Source organism: Paramisgurnus dabryanus, chromosome 8, assembly GCF_030506205.2.
Source record: "Paramisgurnus dabryanus chromosome 8, PD_genome_1.1, whole genome shotgun sequence".
Taxonomy (NCBI): domain Eukaryota; kingdom Metazoa; phylum Chordata; class Actinopteri; order Cypriniformes; family Cobitidae; genus Paramisgurnus; species Paramisgurnus dabryanus.
The window spans coordinates 24,416,640-24,442,999 of record NC_133344.1 but is presented as its reverse complement, the minus strand read 5'-3'; the positions used below and the strand labels follow the sequence as shown (position 1 = coordinate 24,442,999).

Below are 26,360 nucleotides of genomic sequence, written 5' to 3'. Positions count from 1 at the left end.
TACCGCTCTGCCATTACCATACGAAAACCCCATATTGGTTTTCTACTAATCAAAGTAATTGGTTGAACTAATGATGACTAAAAACCTGCAACATTATGTAAATTAGAAAAAGCATGAAATATCCAATCATAAATGTGTGAACGTTTGTGCTAACAAGTATATATTGAGTGCCCTATTTGTTCAACACTGAAGGATGTGTCATGTTTTAACCTCTTCTTCTCTACTTGCATGTTGCATGCTGTTCCGTTACAAAGCAGAGGCTGACGAAGGTAAAGAGCATAAATATTACATACAAGTACAAGCAAACCCTTATATGTATTTGTGTGTGAGGTATAATGCTGTTATCGTCATTCCCAGGCATTTCCATTTGCATTCTTGTTGTATGCTTGCTTTCTTTCTTTAATTTCTCTTTTGGGCTTCTTTACTTTCAGTGGTTTATAAAACCATGTCTAAGACAGCTCAGGTAAAACTTTGGCAGGAGCTTGTTAGGCATGGGAAGGGGGGGGGCGTCATAACTTTGTTGTGTTTTAAAGCACAGACTCTCTGATGTTACTCCATGTTGTAGACTTTGCATATCTGCAGTGCTTACACAAATAAAAGTTTGCTCTGAGTTCTTGTTCACTTTCAACATTCATCTATTCCACCAGAGGCCTGCATTGTTTTTTCACTTTTCATCTGTGACCTTTTCGGCGACTTTAAGGTGGCTTGTGTGTCACTCTTTATGGTTGTCTGTGGTTGCGCTGTGGTCAGTCTGAGCAACATCCACTACAAGCATTTGAAAATTTCTCAAAGGAAAGTAAAATATGTAAACCTGTCTGTGACCCAACTAAAGTCATTTTTTGTGATTGACTGTTTTCTACATAAAATCATCACCTAAATAATGTAAAAAAAAAACATTCTGTGTACATACTGTATAAACTTGATATCTATTGACTGAGTAAATCAATGTGAAACCAAACTTGGATGCTCTTAATCTCATACTTAAATTATGAGACATTAAGATAGGGTCACATATTTAAACACATTAAAACTTGCATCCATAATTAAACTGCTTAGCCAAAGTCTGGGTAAAGTCTGTTACCTTTCAGACCTTTTTTAGTAATTTATCAAATAATTGAAATTCTATATTTATGATATATTGTATTATAAATTAATATAAAATAATTACTATTCTATTACTATGATAATGAACTTTTCTGATATTTTATAGAAAAGTTACAGCATATAAAAGTTACATAGATAAATGTATCTTTGTAGTGGATCTGTGCAGATGACCACATGAGCTCACAGCTAACAGTGCTGTCTCACTATACCTGGTGCTCACACTGTCCCTGTGTGTTTAACAGCAGGCCGAAAGCAATTTGCACGTCACGAATGGGCCCAAAAGGCAGCTTACCTCTTGGGCTGCTCTCTAGAAGAGCTCTCATCCGCTATCTTTAAATACCAGCCCAAAGGAACCATGCAGAGGTCCACCTCCTTTCGCCAGGGACCTGATGATGTTGGAGCAGGAGACAACTCGGGTAAAGATCTTTCTTGATATGAAATAAAGGATGGGTGGGTCTGTACCATGGGCGGTATGATAAATTATATAACTGTGCTTGCTTGCTTTTGCAATATTAAGATTGAAAATGATATTAAGGTGTTTTGTCCCGCAGCTCCAAAGATCACGGCCCTGGAGTGTTTGGAGGCCATGGCTGCTGGGCTGTACTCTGAGCTATTTACACTAGTCATCTCACTTGTTAACCGGTAAATCCAATTTCCCACTGTGATATGGACATTAAAGGGGACATTTCACAAGCCTTTTTTTTAGATGTCAAATAAATCTTTGGTGTCCCCAGAGTACGTATGTGGAGTTTTAGCTCAAAATACCATATAGATAATTTATTATAACATGTTATAATTGCCATGGTGTGGGCAAAAATGTGTCGTTTTTGGTATGTCTTTGTAAATGCAAATGAGCTGAAGAAATGCAAACAGTGATCGCCATAATTGAAACTCAATTGTGCTGTCAATTATTTTCTCTCTGCACCAAATGGCAGTGCAGATTAAGGGGCGGTATAATTATAATAAGGTCCCTTTCTGACATCACAGGGGGAGCCAAATTTCAATTATCTATTTTTTTACATGCTTTGAGAGAATGGTTTACCAAAACTGGGTTGATCTTTTTCACATTTTCTAGGTTGATAGAAGCACTGGGGACCCAATTATAGCACTTAAACATTGAAAAAAATCAGATTTTCATGATATGTCCCCTTTAATTTCCTCCATTATGAATGTACTGTATCAAATGTTTGTTCTGTCCTGTTTAGTTGCAAATCAGGGATTCATTTTTTTTTAAGGTGTAGAATGTAATATTTTGAAATGGAAACACTTTCCCCTATATCAGCTTAAAGGCACAATATGTAAGATTTTAGCATTAACATATTCAAAAATTACCAGCACATACTTGTATACTTACATTATTCTAGATGTTTACAACAATGTTTAAAACAAGAGAAATAAGCAATTAGTGTAACATCCCTCCTCATTGCATCGCTTGTCAGTGGTTTCTGCTTAATTCGGACCCACATTAAATATGTTTTTGTTGTTGTTTTTTTGGCTGGTTCAGAGCATTGAAGTCGAGTCAACACTCCTTGTGTTCTCTGCTTATTGTCGACACACCGGGATTCCAGAACCCAAAGTTAACCAAGCGTGACCGCGGCGCCACCTTCGAAGAGCTGTGCCATAATTACGCCCAGGAGCGACTCCAGACGCTCTTCCATGAACGCACCTTTGTACAGGAGCTGGAGCGTTATAAGGAGGTGCAATAATCCTGAACCGATGCAGACATCTGCCTCGTCACCCAATCATCAACCCATGTCAAATTATTCCTCTGAAAATTATAATTGGTTTTGAATTCATTTGGGCTTTGTCTAGCTGAGTTAATTGAATGTTGATTGAATTACAACCTATTTGGGAAATTGTTTACTGTGCAGTGTTAACATTTGTCTGAGCAGTCATAATCAAATTTAACTTGCCTTATTACTAAAATCAATATTCATGGTCAGGACTTGAGCCAATCGTAAATCTTGTATAATCAAAGCTTTGTTTTTTTTATCAATTTTATTTTAATATCATTACCTGCAAATGTACCTGTAAAATCATTGAATAATATTGAAAAATGATTATTAACATTGGACATAACTTTAACATGAAATCAGATCGTAGTGGTAGCTGACTAATATCCCCTCTGTCCCTGTGTAGGAGAACATAGAGCTTGCATTAGATGACATAGAGTCCAGTACATCTCTCTCTGTAGCAGCTATAGACCAAACATCGGCTCAAGCATTGGTAAGCAAATCTCTAATCTCGGCTTGCTTCTACACCCAATACCTATCCAGGTTTTTGTCTGCTTTCATGACAATCCCAAATAAGATCTTGTATTTTGCTAATAATATGAGCAGAGAGGTTTTTGTTTTTCTTTGTAAACGTGTGGGTGTTAAGTAGAAGCAGAGCGTTCAGACTCTGTATTAATAAAAAGACAGTTGATGATGTCCTTATTAGAAAAACGTGCGATTGATGCTTGGTTGTCACCATAGACTGTAAAAAAAGATGGACGACGCCTGTTCGCTCTCTTCCATTGGTGAAAAGTGAAGCCGCCAGTGTCCCGACGTGGCGCTGACATCTTGGGTCTTGAGTCTGCGCAATAGCGATTTCGGGACCAGTCATGCGCAATAGTGATCAGGAAGTGAAGCCGCAAAATCAAAACCCCGCCCTTGCTCTCGTAGAATGCGCATATCACACGATATCACAGCTGTCAATCATGACGTGACACCACAGTTTTTATATAATTAAATAACTAACTAAACACAAATCTATTTAAAAAAAAAAAACATTTGAATTTACATCAGCGTGATAAAAACTACAGTAAATGACAGAAACCAGCTTCGGAAAAAAGATAATTGAAGTGTAATTAATTTTTTTAGTCCCATTGAATAACATGGGGAGGCGGGGTTTATGACCTATACTGGGACCAGTCACTGGGGGGCGATCGAGACGTTTTGGCTTCACTTTTCAGGGCTTGTGCGGCACGCTTGGTTGTCACATAAAGTCTGAAAAAAGTTTGAAAATAACATGCATGTAGTCATCCAGAAATTCAATGCATAATAAAATATTTGCATACACTGGTGCAATGAGTTCTGTAAGCTGGTTATTTTTCAGTTATGCCATCCAACAAGCAAAATCACATGACATTTTTACGCATCTTGCCGTTTCCATCCAGCGGTTTTTTTTTTTTATGCAATATTCCAAAATGTGCATAAAATAGGAGGATGGAAACATATCTAGTGACAACAGGACTGCAGTATTAGGGTGGCATAGAAGCATGCAGTTCCTCACAAGCTGTTTTTAAACATCACTTGCCAATGTGGTTACAATTGTACCAGTGCCCAATGGCACTACAGGCATATATCCAACGATTTCTATTATTTTTATTAAAATTAAAGTTTAGAGATATCCAAGAAAGACACCCACAAATTGTCAAACAGGCTGTTTAAAAATGAAGCAATTGAAAGTGCACGTTAAAACAACCCTGAAGATTTAAAGAGCCACATTTTGCCTTTTGAAGGAATTAACAGAGACAAAAAGAAGACAATCTAATGAATGTGAAAAGTAATCTTCAAAGACAGATATGTGAGCACACATTCATGTGCCTCCATAATTGCAGCCAGATCTTTTTAGGCGCTCCTCTCGTGCACAGTTATTCCACCGCTCCTGCAAAGTGTCAGTGCTGTAATATAGAACGAAGGAGAAGCCATTACTGCTATTAATTGCCTAAGCAGAAAGAAAGAGTGTATGGTTTAAAAATGCCTGCCTGACTACCCTAAAGCTCTTGTTCAATACAGGCCTTTAATGAGAAGCCCAAGACTAATAGCTCGTCTTTTTCCCCACTCGTTTTCTCCTCCTCTTTCTTATTCTATAAAGGATAGTAATTGCTTTCGTGTAATTACTAATGTTGTGTTTAAGGTCATTATCGAAATATAAAATGAAAGTAAGTGAAACAATGCGTAGCCTTGATGAATGAATAAGGCTTAAATTAAGTATAAACAAAGTTCTCTGCAGAGATTGAGCATGTTATGGTTACAATTTGCGTTAGGTCAGTCATTAGATTCGGTTGATATCATAATAGCAAAGTATCTATATAACCTTGCAGATGGTGAGATAGATGAATGTGTAGCTCCTCTGAATATTTTAAGGGTTTAGATCTGAAGTTATAGCCGAAAATGGTTCTTCTATGGCATCCAGCTGCTCACTTCATCATAGCACATGTATGTAAATCCGTGGTTCAGGTACGGACCCTGGCCAGGACAGATGAGGCGAGGGGGCTTCTGTGGCTGATGGAAGAGGAAGCTCTACAGCCCGGAGGCTCGGAGGACACTTTGCTAGAAAGACTCTTCAGTTATTACAGCCCTGCAGATGGAGAGAGCAAAGGTCAGAACTCATTACTGCATATATCCTACACATACCCACCCACACAGGTTTATGTATTCAAAGTTCATCCGATATCATTTATTCAACGTACCCCTTAGGCCCCGCCTTGCTGCTGAAAAGCGAGAAGCCGCATCACTTCCTGTTAGGTCACAGTCACGGTACTGACTGGGTGGAGTACGATGCTCGGGGCTGGTTGAGCCATGCCAAACAAAACCCCGCCTCTCAGAATGCTGCTATTCTCCTGCAAGACTCTCAGAAGTAAGACTCAAGAATAACAACGGATATCTGTGCAGTGCTGATGGAGATTTCGTACTCATTTGCAGTGGCGGCTCGTGACTGCTCATCCGAGGGGCGCAAATTCAAAATATTTGTTTGGAGTGTCATGTGTGTTGCTCGTGTTTTCAAAATATGTGTTTGTTGCGTCATGTGAACCATGTACATCACGTGTTTTGTCAAAATAAGTGCCTGCTGCATATGCGTTAAAACCGTTTATGATAAAAAAGACACTCACGTTCACAAAATACACGCAACACACTCCCTTAACAGTAAACTGTGATTATGCGTGAGATTATGCGAGTATCTAGCAAACGCGAGCGTGTCGTTTATCATAAACCCTTTAGACGCATCTGCAGCAGGCACTTATTTTGACAAGACATGTGATGCACACAGGATAACTCGACGCGCAGTACACATATTTTGAAATAAGGAACCACACACATGACGGGCTACATACATGTTGTGACAAACTTCGCATTAAGCACCCTCAAAAAAAGAAGTCACAGGCCACCACTTCTCATTTGTGTACATGTTTGACAAACGGAGGCTCATACTGTAAGTTCTTTTTCGCTCCTGCAGGAAGAATATCAGTGGTTTGTTTATGGGACGTTCTGGAGGGGCCACCGTATTATCAGGATCCATCGCCGGGCTCGAGGGAGGCTCACAGTTGGCTTTGCGTAGGGCCACAAGCATGAGAAAAACCTTTACTACTGGTGTGGCTGCTGTCAAAAAGAAGTCCCTCTGCATCCAGATTAAACTGCAAGTGGTCAGTATTAAAGATGCGTTCAAATGTGACCCATTCTGTGAAAACACAGCTCAAGTAATTATATACTATATAATGTAAGGCCATGTCAAAGATTGAAATCAGTAACTCAAATAAAAATTTTATGCACCAAGACTTTAGCCTGGATTTCACAGACAGGGTCACAAATAGTGCTAAAAATGTTAATGTGTAGAGCCAGTGTTTAAAGGGGCCATGGCACAAGACGTCAAGTAAATCTTTGGTGTCCCCAGAGCACATATGTGAAGTTTAGCTCAAAATACCATATAAATAATTTATTATAGCATGTTAAAATTGCCACTTTGTAGGTGTGTGCAAAAATGTGGCGTTTTGGGTGTGTCAAATGAGTGGATGAAGTGCAAACACGGATCGCAATGATGGTGGTTTGTTGCAATTGAATCTCAATTGTATTGTGAATTATTTTCTCTCTTTTTTTCTCTGCACTAAATGGCAGTGCTGTGATTGGATGGTGTAGCTTAAGGGGCGGTATTATTATAATAAGAGCTCCTTGTGACATCATAAGGAGAGCCAAATTTCAACTACATTTTTTCATGTGCTTCTAGAGAATGGTTAACCAAAACTAAGTTACTGGGTTGATCTTTTTCACAGGTTGATAGAAGCACTGGGGACCCAGTCATCGCACTTAAACATGGAAAACGTCAGATTTTCATGCCATGGCCCCTTTAAAGATGTGATTGTTATCTTGCAGGACGCGCTGATTGACACAGTACGGAGGTCCAGGGTGCACTTTGTGCATTGCCTGCTCCCCAAGGCAGAGGCTCTGACTGGAGATTTAAAGGTGTTGGGAGGACCATCACCTCGCTCTGGGGAAACAGAGACTCATGGAGATAGCTGTGAAACAGGCCTCATGCAGCTGGATGTCTGCTTGCTCCGTGCACAGTTACGAGGATCCAAACTGCTCGATGCTCTCCGAATCTACCGCCAAGGTAATAGACACGAAATAATCAACGACTATTGATTTGCACCTATTATTTGCAGACAAAATATGAAATGCAATGGAGGGGAGATAGGAAATGAATGCTTTTCCACGTAGGCTTGACTTTTTTTGTTTCAGAGTTTGTTGACCTTTAAAGCTTTCTAGACCTGCAAACTACATTCGTGTTTATAGTGACATTGTCTATTTGTTGATTGATCTTTCTGAACATTGCATAACTGTCACAGTAACTGAGACCATTCTCAAGATAAGTGATTGGCCGATGGTCAGCAGATCTTGTAGTTTCTTCAATCTCTCAGTTTCAACTCCTGTTGTTTGACTCTCCTTTTCCTCAAGGTTATCCTGATCATCTGGTGTTTTCTGAGTTTCGCCGTCGCTTTGACGTACTGGCCCCCCACCTGACGAAGAAACATGGGCGGAACTACATAGTAACCGATGAGAGAAGGGTAAGCGTTGAATTATGTGCGTGTTTATGAGTGTGGTGTTGTGCTTGGCTCCTCCTTCGTAAGCTGTTCCTCTGTGTAATTGATTATGACAGTGCTGAGGGCAGAGAGCTGTGTTGTTGATTAATGGGTTGCACTAGACATCTTTTTCCTCTTAATCTCAGCACGACTCTGGTGACAGGGCAATAAAGGCTTTAATCAGAGACCAGAGTGACGACTCTATCAGCAGCATCCTGTCCTATCACTGACCCTGTTTCTGTTATTGAGTCTTAAACCATTAAGACTTTCATTATGGTGAAGATCTAAAAGTAAACTTTATACATGGATATTTTGAGCAATGTTTGTAACCAAACAATTTAAAGGGCGCACTCACACTATCCAAACCAAACCGTGCCCCAGCATGATGGTCTCTACTCCCCCAGAAGCACGAACTCACACTGTACTTTTATCGATCCGAGCCTGTGCGCTTTCGTCATTAGTATGCGATTGTTTTGAACAAAGCAGGAATTAAAGCGCTCTCTTAACACTGGAACCCATTATAAAGTTAAGTCTTTGTTTTTATCCGGAGTCGTTTTGGTGCACGATGGCACACAGCCCTCTCACATGCCTATCATATTGCTTAGTTGATCTGTCGCATGTGCAGCGTAGACATTCACGTAACCGTGCTGCGTGAATCATAAGGTTTTAACAAAGACAGATGAAGGTGAGTGGTCATACAATTGACATCTTTCCCTTTGAAATGCGCTCTGGCTCGATTAGCGATCACATTGGGCGTTCCTCGCCTGAGCCCAAGTGAACCGCCTCCAGCCCACCTCTGCAAGCCGGCCTGGGCAAAGGCGTGGTACAGAGCAATCACACTAGTCAAACGAACCAGGCTTTGATGTTCAAACACGCCCAAGCGCGGTTTGGTTTGGATAGTGTCAGGGCACCCTAAAGCACCATTGACTCCAATTGTATTTTTCAGCACTGTGAAAGTCAATGGTGCTTCTGCTTCCTGCTTGATTGCAAATATCAATTTTTTTTATTATTACGAAACTTTCACTAGAATTTTTTTAATTTTTTTAAATAATGAATGACTAAGAAGAAATGCAGCCAATAAGAGCCCAGAAAAGAAGGGAGAACCTTCAATACTTTAGCTGCTTGACAGAATACCAGAAGTATATTTTTATACTTTTCTTTTCTTTATTTTATATTTTTATACAATTCTAGGCAGATTGTGGATAAATTGAATTATTCTTTTGATTTATTTTATATTTTTAAAATTTTGGGGCACAACACGTGTGTTGGACCAAAGTTTTGATGAGTTTACTATTCTGAAATGTGAAAAAATAATATTGAGTAAGTAATGAGAAATAAATGATAAGTAAGCAACTTCTAAACAGTACGTTATGTAATTTTATTTCAAAACAAGAATTAGAAATAAAGAATGAGTATGTATGTCCAAACATTTTACTGCTAATGTATGGATTTTACTTATGTTTACTTTTTGTAATAGTATACAAAGTACACAGTGTACAAAATGAGAACACTCCTTTAAATTATTGGCTAATAGAAATGTTAGTATTTAAAAGCAACCTCCTTTGAGACTTTAGCCAAGTCTCGCTTTGCCATCCAAACATCAGTGGATTCCCCCTTAGACCCGTGATCTATCTGTACTTGTTCAGGCCAAGACGTGGCCTTTTGTTCGTCTATCTCCACTGAACCTGTTCACCAGTCATCCCCTGTGCCCCTACAGAGAGCACTCAATACCTTCCAATGCCTTCAGCTCAAACTCTAGCCATTATTCATCAGTCCGCTGAGATTTTTTTAATCCCCTGCCATGTTGTTATTTGCCTGTCAGGAAGAAAGCACTTTTGAGGGTGAATGGTGGAAAAGGGTCAGACATTAAGACAGTTGTTTGTGACCCGGGTTTTGGAAAGAGAGCACGATTCTGTCAGCATGCAGTCCTCATGGAGCCCTACTGGGGGTTTACTTTGTGCACTGGGGTGGATAGCAGACTGGGTCTTTATGTCTGTCTCACAGATTTATGTGTGTGTTTCAGGCTGTCGAAGAGCTTCTGGAGTCTCTCGAGCTGGAAAAAAGCAGCTATCACATGGGCTTAAGCAGGGTAAGTAACGTGTCACATGTAACACAAGCGCAAAAAACGTAATGATCTTTAATTAAAATGATCTCTGAACAACTGCGGTTTAATCTGAATCTCAAAGTATCTGGCATCAAATATTTCATTACTGTTATGTGGAAATTAACCAAGGCTAAAATGCCCTCTTGAGAATGTGGTTTATGTGCATGCGCTGTCTTCGTTGTTTTATTGCCAGATTCTCTGAAGGAATTATGCAAGTGCATTTGCAAATGTACACTGAGTGCTTGGATAAATGCCCAGTAATAAAGCTCCACTATCATTTGGTGAACATTTGATGATTAACTGCTGTAGAGATCAAAAGAAAATGTACTGAAATGTCTCGTACGCGTTAAATTACAATTATTGCATGTTTTTCATGAGTGTGAGTAACATGATGTTAATTGCATCAGGCAATGCCAAGCATTTGTAAAATATAGTGAGGTTGCAACCAGGGGCGGCCTTTGCGTATGGCAAGGTATGGCAGTTGCCATACATTAGGATTCAGACAAAACCGCAGAAATGAACAGGTTATGATGATGCGTATTAAAGATATTTTTAGTAGAACATATCTAAACATTGGTACATTACCAATAGTGATCATTTACATGTGTGTTCGACTTCATACTACACCACAGGAACCGACAGGTGGATGACATCAAAGTGCTGCGAGAGCGATTCGAGAACTCTTCCGTATGATTCCTCGAATCGCCCTCGCGGTACTTTGATGTCATCCGCCTGTTGTTCTTGCAGCGCAGCATGAAGTCGAACACAACTTATAATAGCGGGGTTCCCCCTGCAGGAGGTCTCATGATGACCCTGATCTTAACCTCTGTTTTCGCAAGTAAAATCCTTTTTTGTTTTAACATTCAAACAGACTCACGGTTCTCCCCCACACTCGAGCTATTATTGATTATTCCAGAAGTAATATGATTTGTTTTCTGTGAATTAATTAACATTTCCTTACAGTTCCACTGGGAAATTGTAGCGCAGTCGCAGTGAATTGTATTATTTATTTGCGCACTTTTTAAATATTGCCACTTGTGCAGTAAAAACGTTTTGACGACAAAAGGTAAGCACTGTTTTTCCATTTACCCCTGTTTTACTGAGAATTTTATTTAATATTTTAGAATTAGTTGGTTAACTCATGTGCTCTATAACATTTAAAGGTGGGGTGAAGGTTTTTTGAGAAACGCTTTGGAAAGGGGAGTTGGGCCGAGTCCCAAAACACACTTGTAGCCAATCAGCAGTAGGGCTAGGCAAAAAATTTTTTTTGATTAATCGTTTTTTTTTCGTGGTTGATATAAAATCGATTCTCACAGGCCACAAATCGATTTTTTTTTTCAAATTTTATTTCCGAAAACATTGAACTTTAGATTAACGTTAATCTAATTACTAGTCTTCTCCACTAGAATGTCACTCTTTTTTTGCCTTGCGCGATGTTACCAAGGAGCGAGAGGCGAGCCTGTCATTCATTCATTCAGTCTATATTCTAATATAATATAATATAATATTCTATATAATCTATATTCATTGAGTTGAGTCGAGAATCAAGTATAAAAATTGAGTCAAGAATCGGATCGAGAATCGAAATCGAATTGATAGCTTGTGAATCGAAATCGAATCGATCTGGAACATCTGAATCGATACCCAGCCTTAATCAGCAGTAAGGGCCGTGTCAACCAACCGACTTCCGTTGGGTTGCGTATGTGTGAGGCGGGTCTATCAAAAGAATGTCCAGATTCTATTGGGGTAGGGTTGTGTTTGTTTAGGTGATTTCAAATGTCAACATTGGCTTCAGAGATCGTGCACCCTGCCATTAAAAGTCTGTTTATTGGCGGTTGTCATGACAAGATTTGGCTATAGAGGGATGTCACAGTATAAAAGTATTTTGTTGATATTATCTTATTTTAGTTTATCTGTTGCTGGAGTTGCACTTAGTTAAAAATTACACCTTTTGAAAAGCATTTTAAACAACCAAGATTTTCAGTTTTATTTTTGTTTTTCGTTTGTATTACTTGCGTATTGTTGTCTAAGTGTACGTCCGTGCAATCTTTAGTATGATTTTGTACACGTTGGTGGAGTATGTCATATAAATGGAAATTATGCCATACACAAGTTTTCGTGAAACACCGCCACTGGTTGCAACATACAATACATTGAATTTACATAAACGATGTTTTTGCAGAAAAAGTACACGTCTTAATGTAAATACACTACATTGCTATAGAGAGCTTTAGGGATGACATATTTTTGTATGCCAACCCGAAGATTAGCCTCACATAACCCACAGCAAAAAGTTAATGGGATTTTTCCATACACTGTAAAAATTCCTTGTTGCATTTAAATGTTTAAGTTTAAACAACTTGAATTAAGTAGTCATTTCAGCTTTCTTGATTATTGAGGAGTTGGTATAAATTAAATAAAAAATGAATGGACTTAAGTTATTACAACTTTATTTTTTATCTATTAAGTTTTAAGTACATTGTAAAAAGTAAAAAGTTAGATCAACTTATAAAATTACTTCAATTGGTAAAACCTAAAAATGTAAGTTTATGTAACTTAAGTTTTAGTTTAGGTGAAAAATTTAAGTTGAATAAACTTGAATTTCTTTAGGTGTTAACAATAGAAGTAATTTTTTAAGTGTAACCAACTTTTCACTTTTTACAGTGTAGTCAAAAAATTTAATGACTTGTTAATTCAAGTTGTTTAAACTTAAACATTTAAGTGGAACAAGGAATTTTTACAGTGTAAGATTTTGTATTGTTGCGAACAATAAGCTTGATCAATTGATCAACAAAAGGTTATGATACCTACATGTTTTGTCCATCAAAGTAATCTTTAGAAATGAACACGTCTATAATGCATTTACTACAAATAAAATCAAAAATGTGTCTATAAGCGAACTACACCATGGTTGATCAACTCCAACATCACCACCACCAAGCTTCTGACAACTCTTTCAAACTCTATATTAAATCCGTTTAAAACATATTCCCTGCTAAGGAAATTCTCCGTTGGGGAATATTTTTTTGGGAATTGTGCCTATGTTATATTAGTTTTGTCATTTTTCATGCGTGATGACGTTGAAAGTCTGTTAAATCTGTAGTCCCATGTAGCAACTTGTTAGCAACCGCCATTTTTATGAGACAGAAAATGTTTTATCAAATAAAGTTTTTTTTTAATATGCAATAAAGATCTTTGCACGTTGTGTCCGAAATATTCGTCCAAATTTTTGCATGTTAAAAAATATGACCTTATGTTGTATCAAAAGGAAGTGCTAAAATACTCGCTTTCAGGTTTTGCCTACAAAATACTTCATGTTTGCAGTTCTGTATTCAGCACATTTAGCACCTGGTTAAACTAGGTTGCAGGTAGTTAATATGATGCTGTTTTATTTTTTTATACGAGGCACAAACATGGCACAACTGCCTTGTGAATTTAACCCTAAAAGTGTCAAATAAAAATGTATTTTATATTGTCATTTCGTCTATGTCACGGATCAGTGCATTAAGTCAGTTTGTAGCATACAGATTTGGCCTAAGTCATGAGGATCAGTTCCAAACAGATGGCATGATTTCCATTTAGATTGCAGAAACGTTCGCTTCTTTTACACCTCTTAGACACAGACAGACTTTAATCCGCTCTGCCACTGTGCTCACATCTGGATGAAAGCGTGGCAGGGTGGGCCGTGGCCAAAAGGACTCGTCTCCTTCTCTCCCGTCACGAAACATTCGCCGCTCTGGGACAACGCTTTACCCAGAATGCTAAGCTGCAGATGGGACATGGCTGCCACTCTTGGCAGGCCTCATTGGCGGGCGTGTTGGAGCGAGAAAGACAATTATTCTCCGTTTTCTCCCTAGAATAACCAGGCATAACTTTAAGCCAGGCTGTAGGGTGGCTGTCCGTTTCTGGGTCTTTCCCGGCACTTCGTATGATGAAAGCAGAATTCAAGCTGTTTTTGTGCAACTTCTGCACAGGAGTGATTGATTCTGGCAGGCAGAGGGTTTCTTTGTTTAGTGTAGTCTGGCTTGGCACACGCCGATAATTCACTACAAACACCAATCAGTGCAGCAAGATATTGCGCTTTCAGACAAAGCACAGCAGCTTGGAGGGTGAGCCAAAATAATGACATTCTGATAAATAGCTGATTACATGAATGGGAATAGGGAAAACCGCTTCCAAGAAATGCACAAATGGTTTGTTGACAAGCATAATTTTGGAATGCAGATGATGTATAGAGATTTAGCCAGGGCTGTGTAAAAATGCGATTTTAAAAGCGGTTTAATATAGATAGTTATTTAAAGACCCTGTCATATAATTTTTTTTACTGATTTGGGCTGTGTGAATTGCCTGAAATGCGAGTAAATGAGAGACAAACTTGAACAGAGTCCACTCCGAGTCCTTACCGAAAACAGTCATTGTACAGTTGCCACCTCAGCGTACAATACATTCATCTAAATCACAGACTCTCCCACAGACTTCCAAACAAGCTCCTTTCTTTGCCGTCCTCTGTTACAACTTTCTCTTTTTATACTTCACGAGGAATGCCATTCTCTCTGTCTCCATGGGAAACACTGTCTTTTGACCTCTTAAAATACCCTTTCCACTCAAATGACCTTTGGTGTCCTCATGAGGAAAGAATTGGCCAATCACAGGCCCCACTGGAGCTTCCCCATGGCATGCTATAGGTGAATGTCACAGTGTGACATGGCTAATAAGCACCCCCAGAAGCCACACACAATAGAGACATTTCTAAACAATATCATCATGGACTTCAAATGAAAGCACTGTTGAACAGACCGTGGAGTCTCGGAGGATGATGTCATTCTCTACAGTAGCATGCTGCATATGCTGCGAGATGGCGTGGATAATGTAGTTGTGAACATTTTGGCATCTTTACCTAATCTTACATTTGACTCAGGAGAACCTGGAATGAATTGCTCGCTCAGGTCTTTTTTGTAGCACATCTTCAGTGACATTGAGAAATGAAACTCAATTTTCTCTTGCTGCTCTCTTGAGATGGAGAGGTCCCACTTTGATATTACACCTGCCTGAAAGCAGATACATCTTTGTGGGTATGTGTGTGTGTGTGTATCTGTGTTAACACCTGATGTTCTCATTTGGGTTGTGAAGAGTGATGGAGGTTAATGTATCATCCTTTATTTTTATTTGCGGCGCTGCTGGCTCGGCAGCCCTGCGCCACGGGGTCCAATTGCTGTCGAACTTAACATGAATATGGAATCATTTCATAATACTCCATTCTCCTCCATGATCTGATGCTTGTGGCTCCTGTAAAGAGATTACAATAACCGAGGCTCTACATCACTGAAAGGCTCTGCCTGTCTTTGATGTGAAATGGAAGATTATGCTGGCGAGCAGCTCCAGATAAAGGCTCAATCAAAAGGCATTTGATGCCATTCCCTCCGATGCGTAGTAATTGCGGCAGTGGACCATCAGCCTCCCATTTCGCTTCCCATTTCATACACAATATATGTGTGTATGTGTAATTATTCAATGCGGCATTTCTTTTCAGTTCAGATTTTCGGGTATACCGCCAATCCAGTGCAGTTTTGGTTTCTGTTCTACGGTGTCAGAAAAAAATACAAAAGCTGTCCCTGGGAGTTTACCCTTTAAAAGGTCCCATTTAGGAAGAGATATGTACCATTGAGGTACCAATTTTGAAGTACTAATATGCACCCTTTAGGTAAAAATGTGTACTTTTCGAAAGGGTATCACCCCTGTGACAGCTTTTCTGAGAGTGAAGATGAATCTATTTTCAACAATAATAGTATGCTAATGCAGTTAGACCATGTTCACACTTTGATGAATGTAAATCTGAAAAAAAAATCATCTGATTAAATGGCGTAATAGAGGAGATTTGTGAAGTGTTAATCCAACTTGGCCTCTACCACAGAGGAGAAAATTACAAGCAAACAGAGCCTAAGCAGGGGTTTAAAGGAGGCTCTTATTATAAGTGTTGCCTGCACAACATCTTCCCTTGACAAAATGAAAATGTACAATATGACTAAAATATTCTGTGTGTATTTCATATTGTGGCCAGTGGTCAGTATACACATAATGCATTTTAATGACGTTGACAGCTTAAGCCCTAAGTATGGTAAATTTTTTACACGTACGCAAGGGTCTACGAACGATGTGCATGACGCAATATTCATCAGAAGAGCGCACACTGTGCTGAATTTTTTAAACCCAGCGTACATTGTGCATGTAGGTTGCGTATGCGCCTCACTCTAAAAAACAAACGGTGCTATATAGCACCAAAACAGTTGCTTTGGATCGTAACGATAGAAGAACCATTTTTAGTGCCATATAGCACCGGTGAAGAACCAGTGAAGCACCAGTGAAGCACCAGTGAAGCACCTGTGTAGAACCATATAGTGCTATGTAGAACCATATGTGGTGCTATAGTGGTGCTATATGGCCCCTATATGGTTCTACACAGGTGCTACACAGGTGCTATATGGCACTAAAAATGGTTCTTCTATCGTTACGATCCAAAGCAATTGTTTTGGTGCTATATAGCACCGTTTGTTTTTTTAGAGTGTACAGGACACTGTAGTATATAGTATGTTGTATATATTCATTTTGTCGCAATGCGTCGAACGTCTGCATACATGTTTGAGTCAAATAGTGCTTTCGACTATCCGCGTACATACACATATACTACACTCTAAAAACAAACGGTGCTATATAGCACCAAAAGTGGTTCTTTGCTCGTAATCATAGAAGAACCATTTTTAGTGCCATATAGCACCGGTGAAGCACCTGTGTAGAACCATAATAGTGCTTTGTAGAACCATATGTGGTGCTATAGTGGTGCTATATGGCCCCTATATGGTTCTACACAGGTGCTACACAGGTGCTATATGGCACTAAAAATGGTTCTTCTATGGTTACGATCCAAAGCAACAGTTTTGGTGCTATATAGCACCGTTTGTTTTTTTAGAGTGTACTGTACATGCTTTAGACATAAACAAATTCAATTGAATATACGCTTTATTCAAATCAAACAAAATATATGCTTGCTTTTGCCATGGCTATACACAAATGTACATCTTTAAATAATGCATGTTTGCTGATAGTGGTGCTCTGTGTGCAGGTTTTCTTCAGGGCAGGTGTTCTGGCTAAACTAGAAGAGCAGAGAGACATCCAGACCAGACGCAACATCACCCTGTTTCAGGCTGCCTGCAGGGGCTTTCTGGCACGACAGGCCTTTAAGAAGAGAAAGGTAAGCCTTGCTTTCTTCATGAAAGAGAACATGTATGGAGCGTGTAATCTGTACATTGTAGCTTTAAGTAAAACAGGAAGTGTCACTGACACCCTGCAAGTTCTTTTTTTCTTGAAATGCAAGTTGAATGTTTCGAGTCTCATTTTAGCAGAGCTGTTTAGTATTTAAGCTGCTGCGACTCTTACGGCGAGAGCGAGTTCATCAGAAAGTCATTGCCGTCTTGAGTAAAGCCCTTCGGCTCTGGCCTCTGCTGACAGATAGCATTCAATCAGCAGATCTCTGGAAAAAAGCCACCTGCCCCACTGCCCTCCATCACAGGCCTATCGACTCATCCGCCATCGCGTGCCCTCCACTCTCGCCCGTGCCCTCTCTGTCCATTAATTTCTGTTGTGGCACTCACCCGGTCTCTCTTCTGGGTTTAAGCCCTTCTGTTTCCTGCGTCTCGATGTCCTGCCCCCACGTCTGCGTCGTGCTCTTTTATTCACTTCTGTCTCTTTCACTTCCTTTGATTCCCTGATCCTTTGTGCACCTCTGTTCCTTCAGTCTGCCTCTGTGGGACTGGATCAGTTACTGAGAGTCAGTTCTACCCTTGCCTTTATATATAATAAATATGAGGAAATATAATGAATATGAGGAAATATAGAAATGCCATTAATGTAACTCAATGATTTTCCACTTTAAATAGAGTGATGAATCGTTTTTCATATCACTTTAAAGGTTTAAGGTTGTGTTTTGTTAACATTAGCAGTGTTGGGGAAGCTACTTTGAAACTGTAGTTAGATAAGCTGCTTATCAATAATAATAATAATAATATAATAATAATAATTTTATTGTCATTGCTGTAGAACAAAAAATTACATTAGAGCATCAATCAACAAAACATGTATCAGTAAAATTAGTTAAACTACAGCCAAGCTACCCATCTAAAAAAAGTATTTCGCTACACTACTGTACAAGTTACTATCAAAAAGAAGCTAGCTACATTAAAAACTACTTTTACAATCACATTATATTACAAATAACTGAATATAATTTTTAATGAAGAATGTTTAAAGAAAAGGAAAAGTTTAAAGGTTTAAAAAAATGAAATGTAATAAAATTATGATTTTTGTATTGTTTTATTTTGTGAAATACACAATAGGCTACTCAAATATTTATCTCAAACTGAAAATTGACAATGAATAGGAATAAAAAAGAAAAATGGAAAGCATAAAAATGTTTTAATGACTTAAAAACACCTTTTTTTCAGGTCTTTATAATAATAAATATGTATATAAGTCTATAATATAAGTTACATATAGATTTATTTTTCTGTTTGATTGATGCTTAAGCAGTAACGTAAACACACATTAGTGTTCTTATAGGTTTGTTACAAAACTGTGACAGGACAGATTAGATTTTGAAATAATGGGAAACACGAATTCATCACTGCACTTGTATATAGAAGCAATAAAGCGGAGGATTAATTTTTAAAATGGCTGTTACTCGCTTGTATGTGCTTGAAGTTTTCGACACAGACAGACAAATCTTTGGATTGCAGAGATTACATGCGAACGTGTAAGCTTTACTGTTTGTTTTTTTTATAAGACATGAACTTGGAAAAATATGGCCATGGGCAATTAATCATTATATTGTCAAAATCTGCCTTCATGCCGCTCCATCACGGACATTATAATATGAGAGTTTTGACTTTACCCCTGCTCTTTCTCTAAGTAATTATCAGACGATCTCCGCAAAGACACATGACAGAACAACAGATGGCAGTAATGAACAATTTGACTTTGTGATCTAAGAAGAGAAGCTAACGCTGCTGCGCTCAGTCATAGCGCTGCTGAAAGGCATTGCAGAGGCACAACGTAATGTAGCGTCTGGTCACGGTACACCGCTACTTGCTGGAAAAAGTATTTAACTACTGTTAAAGCTACACTGTTTTAAAAGTAAATAAACTACTATATTTGTTCATCTGTGTTAATGCTAGTTAATGGCAATACAATTCTTTAACTTTAGTTAATTCACAATAAACTAACATAAAGTCACAATGAAATCATTGGAAGTTGGGTCATGTAAATTTTTGATAATCACTGCAACTTTTTCCTAGGTCCCGTCTTCACACCATTCCTCCTAATGCCGAGTTCAGACTGCACGATTTTAGCCCTGATTTTGACTCGCCAACAAGTTTTTATCAAGGACGTAATCTGAGAGAATCGCCAATGAGTCGCCGACACCCGTGAGATATTTGGCATGCTAAATATCCAGGCCTGTCAGCTATTCAAGATCATGCCGTATGAAATGTGTTTTGACCAGTTTAATCCGCTTACCCGCTTCTTATCCCTACCATGTCTATATATATATAAATATTAATCTCTCCCTAGGGTTTTTTGTCCTTCTAGGATTTTTTCCCATTAGGTTTTCTCCTAGGGGGTTTTTTAGTCCCAGGGAGAGTCAGCCAACTTTGGCTTAACTTAGCACTTTACTGTATACATTACATTATTAATACGCTCGCTTACACGGTTTATCCTTAGCCGCTATATTCTACTTCTTATACTATGTATTGATTCTCAGTGTTCTCCTCTACATCTACTCATGTAAAGCTGCTTTGCAACAATTAACAATTGTGAAAAGCGCTATATAAATAAAATTGAATTGAATTGAATTGAAAATAACATCGGCGATGACCTACAACACAGAGCAACATACAGGACAGCTGGAAGTTCAGGAAGGAGTCTCTACAACCATTCCCTCCTTCATAATCTTTATTTTTTCTTCTTTCTGCTGCAAATAAGCGCAAATGCAATTTGTATGGTAAGCTTCTTGCGGGCTTCCATTTTTAATAATAATCCCAGTCTCACGTGAGAACTCCGGTATTGCACGCGTGACCTTGCGTTGTTTCCTTCGTGTCACTTCTCGTGTGCGTTTGGTTGTGAGATTTGCGGACCGGGACAAAGTTGTCGGCGATTCTTCCTATGGTAAAGTCATGCAGTGTGAAAACCACTGTCGCCAATCCATCATGCAGTCTGAAGCAGCGACTGAACGCTACTCCAATTAGTCAAGCAGTGTGAAAACATCTGTGACCCGACTAGCTTGAAAATCATGCAGTTTGAACTCGGCATAACTGGTGGTAAAGCGAGATCGTTTGCAGGAGGGGAGAAGATTAGCGTTTTTTAAGGGCACATGAATAAATAAAACAGTGTAGCTCACAAGATCAGTCATTTGTATAAAATAACACATTATTCCGAAAATATTTGTGTAACTTGTGAATTTAAAAATGTATTAATAAATGCCGAAATTAACATGAACCAACATGAACAGTCCTACTGTAATCTTAACTAACTATTTAACTAACTTATTAGTTTTAGTTCATGTTAGCTAATGCATTTAATGCAGTGTTAACAAATACAACCTTATTGTTAAAGTGTTCGCTTTTTGTGTTTTTACCATACCAATTGCATAAGATAGGTTTGACAATTTCTTTCAAAGTTGCGACACTGATGATGGACTAGGCCCGAAACGTTTGTCTTGTTTTGTTAGTCACGGCCTGTTGTAGTTTTTCGGTACTTTAATACAGTCTTTGTACTTGATTCAGTCTCTGAGTGCGGTCTCTATGCTACAATTATACTACTTTATCTTGGAGTTACGCACCGGGCACATTATTTATATTGGACGTTAGGCGCAGATGCCACTCTTCTTACGGAAACACAAAAAAGAAATATTATAAACAATTGCAAATCTTTTTTTATTTAAAAATCATATTTAAAATAAACATATTTTGACATTTTCAAACATTAATAAAATATTCTAGACCTATGCAAGACTTGTTTAAAAAGCTTAAAGGCTTATTATAAATTTCAAAGGAATCTATATGATTCCAGGTTCAATATAGAAACAATTTGCAAGGCTAACCCTGTACTGTAAATGACATTAAAAAACAAAACACAATTATATGTCAGCCCAAATTGTTTGTTCTCAACTGATTCCCATGGAACACAAGTATGGATACAAATGTATACCTCCAATGCACTGCAATTCGCTTTGGATTAAAGTAAATGTAAATTATTATGACAACTGTAGCTACCCATGACTCTCTTTCTGTCTGTATTGGCCCATTCCTCACTAAAGTTCATGTGAAGGGAGGAGGGCTCAAACTGCAGACTGAACTCCTCGTGCTACCGTTGGCCCTCTGTGGTCAGCTGTCTTGGCATTACAGCTTCATCAACATACTCTTTCACACTAGCACACAAACTGAGAGTGTTTCCTTGGCGAGACTTTGTTGTCGGTCTACCGCAGAGCTCTCGACAGGAGTCAACACTGTTGCCTGGATGTTTCGCTGCAAGTAAAAGAAGTTTGAATGAGCTTTTTGTCCTTTTGTTGGTATCATCAAGACATTAGCAGGACTTCTGTTTACTTCCCTCAGCTCCCGATCGTTTAGAGTGATTTTACCTTTAACAGTGCCGCTTGTAATGCGTCTTTTAGGTGAGTTGCTTTGTAGATGTCACCATAAATGTTTTTCAATATACTTCTAGTTCAGTTTGACTTCTCTAAGTTCCGGGATCTTGTTGTTTGTCGAAGCGTTCGCTGATATTTTCAGCTTTACTTGCAGTTATTGTCCTCCACGAAGGTCTGAATCGAAGCTAAATATTTGGTAAAGCACCTGGGCTTCACGAGAGATCAGACGACTGTATTTTAGGTGCTCTAGGTAAGCCTCAGATGGCACATACTTTAGTCTGATTGTTGACAGTCTGATGCATATGTAAACAAAAGTGACAAGCTTTTTCTCAGTCTGACAAGCTCAAATCTGTCTGGCTTTACTTTCTGGTAGTTGTGATGTATGGGTTTTTACATAAACGATGTGTTTACAGAGTAGAAGTGCAAGGACAGAAGTGTACCATCGAGTAATTTGTATGCTGAATGGTGTATTTAACAATGTCAAGACATGAAATGTTGAATTGAGTCATTACAGCAGCTCCCAGGGAGAAAGACACGTGGGTCCTGACTTCCTCTCCCAAACCACAGTTGCCACATTGCAAAATCAATTTGCTTGTTTCTCTCTCAAATCGATAATGGAGGGATCTCAACACCTTGAAGTCTGTTCCAGTTTTAGACTACCCAAGAAGAGTGTTTTCAAAGCCCTTATTCCCACCAGATTCTCTTTCTCTCTGTTGCTCACAGATCCAAAACCACGCTGGCTCCTTTGAAGCACACTGGACTGCTCCTCCCTCAGACATTAAGTCAAAACGACACTAGAGGGAGCTGGGAATTTTGCCGAATGCCAGTCGTATTTAATTAACACATCGCCTAAAGAAACGCATGTGCACTCGCACATCCTAACCTGCTGGCAGTCAAACCTGCAGATCTGTATTCAAACTCACCTGACATGAGACACCTGTTGGAGAGGTTGGAGCTGACCTTGTTTACAGCATGCGTTCATACGTGACGTTCGCATCCGCTTGCCAGGCCTCGGGGCTCAAAGGCACCATTTCCTCCAGACGCTCATTTTAATTACGGAGATCATCTTTATTTCACCCTCTTACAAGCTGTTTAGATGGCAGTTTGTGACATTTGTTGTGGTCGAAGCGTGGCAAATGAGTTACGCTGCATATGTCGGGCCATCTCCATTCTCTGCTGCTTTAAAGCTTCCTCGCTGTGACAAATTAGAGATTGCCCGAACCCAACACTTACACGGACTCGGTCCCTTAAACTTGCCGAATGCGGCCCATCTAATTAGGTTTCCAGATAATCCTTCATTATTTGAAATGTCCCTGTTTCTGCAGCATGTAAATCTTGTGCGGGGTTTAAATCTGCAGCCAAGTAGTATTGAAGTTTAATTGAATTACTCAAAGGAGCTCGGGGTTTCTGCTGCAGTTGGTACGACTCCAAAATCACTGTCTAATGGTCTCATTGAAGAAAATGCGTTTGTTCCCCGAATGTGTTTATTCTGCCTGTGATTGACTCCGGGATTGCTGAGGGTGAATATGTAAGCTGTGGTAATTTCTCTTTAATGGGGAAGACTCTTGCCCCGAGCTTATAGTGGACGCCACTGTAGACTTTTTACTGGAGCTGAACAAAACTCATTTAGTGTAGGTTTACCCCTGAGGAAGCTATTGGGCTGCGGAGCCCTGGACATTCGAACAGAGACTTGCAATTGTCTGTGCAGGCTTTGCTTGGTTTAAGCTTACTGTACATCTCGACTGTAAGATGAATGATCATTTCTTACTTTACCCCGCTAGTCACGCTTACCACACACACCATCTGCTATAAGACAGTTAAACACAGATCAATGTGTAATAACTGACACTTTAAAATGTCATTTTTGCCACTGGCCACTTTATTGTCTTATTCTCTTCACTTATTGTCTAGCAATTATTATTTTTTGTAATTTATATACATTTCATTTTAAATTTTGTACATTAGAATGACGTTGTGCATTTAACTCTTTCCCCGCCAGCGTTTTTTATAATTTTCACAAAAGTTTAATTCCTTCCAGAAATCTTTCTTCTTTAAATATAAATATATTAACTCTTTCACCGCCAGCGTTTTTAAAAAAAAGTTGCCAGCCAGCGCCAGCGTTTTTCATGATTTTCACCAAAGTTTAATGCCTTCCAGAAAATGTTCTTCTTTAAATATATAAACATACAATATACCAAATGAAAGAACAGACCCTCTGCTTTCAAACAAAAAAACCCGTTTCATCCTACCTTTAGTGGTTCTTTTGCAATCAGCTTTTGAATATGGGTAGGTTTTTGCAAAAACACCATATTTTGAGCAAAAAGCAGACATAATTCCATTTTTATGACGGACTTTTCATAGAGATCCCATTCAGAGCGATCTTTAAAACAGACACGGACATGCAGCAGCTTGCCATAGGGCAATACTTCCGGTTTTAAAAAGTTGCGGAAGGGCGCCACCTGGTGGATAATAGCGGTATTGCGGAAAGACGGAAAATCTCGTCATTGGCGGGGAAGCGTTTTCTCTTAATTGACGAGATATCTCGTCAATGGCGGGGAAAGAGTTAAATGAAAGGACAGACTCTGCTTTCAACCAAAAAAACATTTTATCTTATCCTCCTTTGTTTTCTTTTTATCACCTCTCAAATGTAGGTTTCTTCAAAAATACCAAATTTTGAACAAAAAGTTGAGATATTTGTATTTTTAAAGGACTTTTGTTAGGGATCAGATTCAGAGCGATCCTCAAAACATACACCGAGTTTTTACTGTTTTTGTGTTAGTGGATGCTTTAGTGTTTTATGAGTTGTGTAAAGGGCTCAGCGCCGCGCCAAGCCTTTCTAAAAAACTCAAACACGTTGCTTTCTATGAGTATACGCACCCCGGCGCCGACAGGTGGCGCCTGTCCACGCCCCCCCCCCAGCTACGACTCAGGAAGTTGCTCAAATCTGTGTCGCGCCACAGAGCATCTCTCACATAGTTTAATATTAAATAACATCATATTTGTCCCAAATCATTAAGGATTAACATTGGCTGCTAACGTATATTTTGCTTTTTGAAGTAGACACTATCTGACGAAACTCGCACTATTTTGTGCACTTCTGGTTTACGATACCTCCAAGTTGTCCTAGACGCGGCGCGACGCTGAGCTGCGCGGCCGGTGTGCAACCCCCTTAAGAGTGGCACCTGGTGGATAATAGCGGAAATATGGATTGCCGTAAAAACTTTTCATTGGCAGGAAGCGTTTTCTCTTAGTTGATGAGATAACTTGTCAATGGCAGGGAAAGAGTTAAGAAAGTTTGTTATTGTACCTGTACACAGTTATTTGGCAATAAAGGACTTAGAAACTCAAAAATGCACTCATTTTGAGATTTTTAGCACATCCTGATTTATTTTGCGTGTCTCCTTACCTTACAGATTCAGAACCTGGCGATCCGCTGCATCCAGAAGAACATTAAGAAGAACCGGGGTGTCAAGGGATGGCCGTGGTGGAAGGTCTTCACCACTGTTCGTCCTCTCATTGAGGTCCAGCTCACGGAGGAACAGATCCGTGGAAAGGACGTAAGCACACGTCATCTATTTCTGAACATACCTCACTAACTTTCTCTTTGTTTTCCTTTCACTCGCTCTACCTCAATCTCTCTCATCCGTTTTCTCTCTTTCCCCATCAAAGGTTGCCCGTCCTCACTAACCACTTTAAATTCTCTAAACTGGCATGTCATGTACAGATTTTGACTTTTGACAATAGTACAGCAAAACTTAAAGCCAATCTGTGTGGCTGTTTAATGCTCCTAGTCTCGCCGCCCCAGGGGTCCCTCTCGAATTCAACAGCAGCTCTCATTCGCACCCTATAGTATACGCCCGTCACTTTGATTACCGCCTTTGCGGCTTTGACTCAATTCGAGTTGTGTGTGTGTTTGTGTGCACAGAGAACGTCAGCTCTCTGTGTTTCTGCATACATTACCTATGTAGTTGCCTGGATCAAAAACAACCGTGGTCCCTGCGGGGAAGCGCATTAGCAAGTCACAGAGTTTGCGCGTGTGAGTTGGGTGCGCGTGTTTGTGTGCGTTGCGTCCGCTGGGCCGCATCCCGCTGAGTGTTGTGTAGCCATGCAGTCAGGCGTGCTCCTTCGAGTGACAGACGGGTGCTGACGCTGCCTCCAAACAGCCTGCCTTGAAAAAAACAAACACGAGTCTGTCTCTTCTGCAAAAACTGCCTGCAGAGCTGCGGCCCTTGGCTGTTTCTTGCAGTTTTCTCAAGTTAGCAAAGAAAGTTTGGGGAAAGTGTTTGCGGTAATGGAGTCGCTGGGGTTCAAAACAGGGCAGGTTTTCTTTGTCGTTGTGTTAACGTTACTAATTTAACTTACTTATCTGTCTTTCTATTTAATGTCGTTATTTATGTTTGGGTCTCTCTTTGTTTTTGTCCATCTTACGTTGTGTTTCTCTTACCGCATTGTCTCAGGAGGAGATACAACAGCTCAAGTTGAGGCTTGAGAAAGTGGAGAAAGAGAGGAATGAATTGAGACTCAATAGTGATCGTTTGGAAAGCAAGGTTTGTACCTTCTCACCTCATTCATTCACATTTACACATTTTCAAGAAAGCTTTGTTGAAATCATAAACTAATGGATT

The 26,360-nt window shown here is 39.4% G+C and overlaps 1 protein-coding gene across 18 annotated transcripts in view; it reads left to right on the top strand.

Annotated features, from left to right (window-relative positions):
* Positions 1-26,360, top strand: part of myo18ab (myosin XVIIIA b) — a 120,170-nt gene that overhangs the window by 56,898 nt on the left and 36,912 nt on the right. For 13 of the 18 annotated variants that reach the window (XM_065281112.1, XM_065281110.2, XM_065281107.1 and 10 more), the window contains 14 exons: positions 255-269; positions 1,347-1,520; positions 1,656-1,746; positions 2,609-2,801; positions 3,244-3,330; positions 5,328-5,469; positions 5,568-5,727; positions 6,325-6,511; positions 7,236-7,473; positions 7,818-7,927; positions 9,966-10,031; positions 17,164-17,292; positions 25,149-25,292; positions 26,193-26,282. In XM_065281112.1, coding sequence (XP_065137184.1) covers positions 255-269; positions 1,347-1,520; positions 1,656-1,746; positions 2,609-2,801; positions 3,244-3,330; positions 5,328-5,469; positions 5,568-5,727; positions 6,325-6,511; positions 7,236-7,473; positions 7,818-7,927; positions 9,966-10,031; positions 17,164-17,292; positions 25,149-25,292; positions 26,193-26,282 — 1,826 coding nt within the window. The remainder of the gene's footprint in view (positions 1-254; positions 270-1,346; positions 1,521-1,655; positions 1,747-2,608; positions 2,802-3,243; positions 3,331-5,327; positions 5,470-5,567; positions 5,728-6,324; positions 6,512-7,235; positions 7,474-7,817; positions 7,928-9,965; positions 10,032-17,163; positions 17,293-25,148; positions 25,293-26,192; positions 26,283-26,360) is intronic. The other 5 variants (XM_065281109.1, XM_065281108.1, XM_065281101.1 and 2 more) reach the window with 2 other exon arrangements.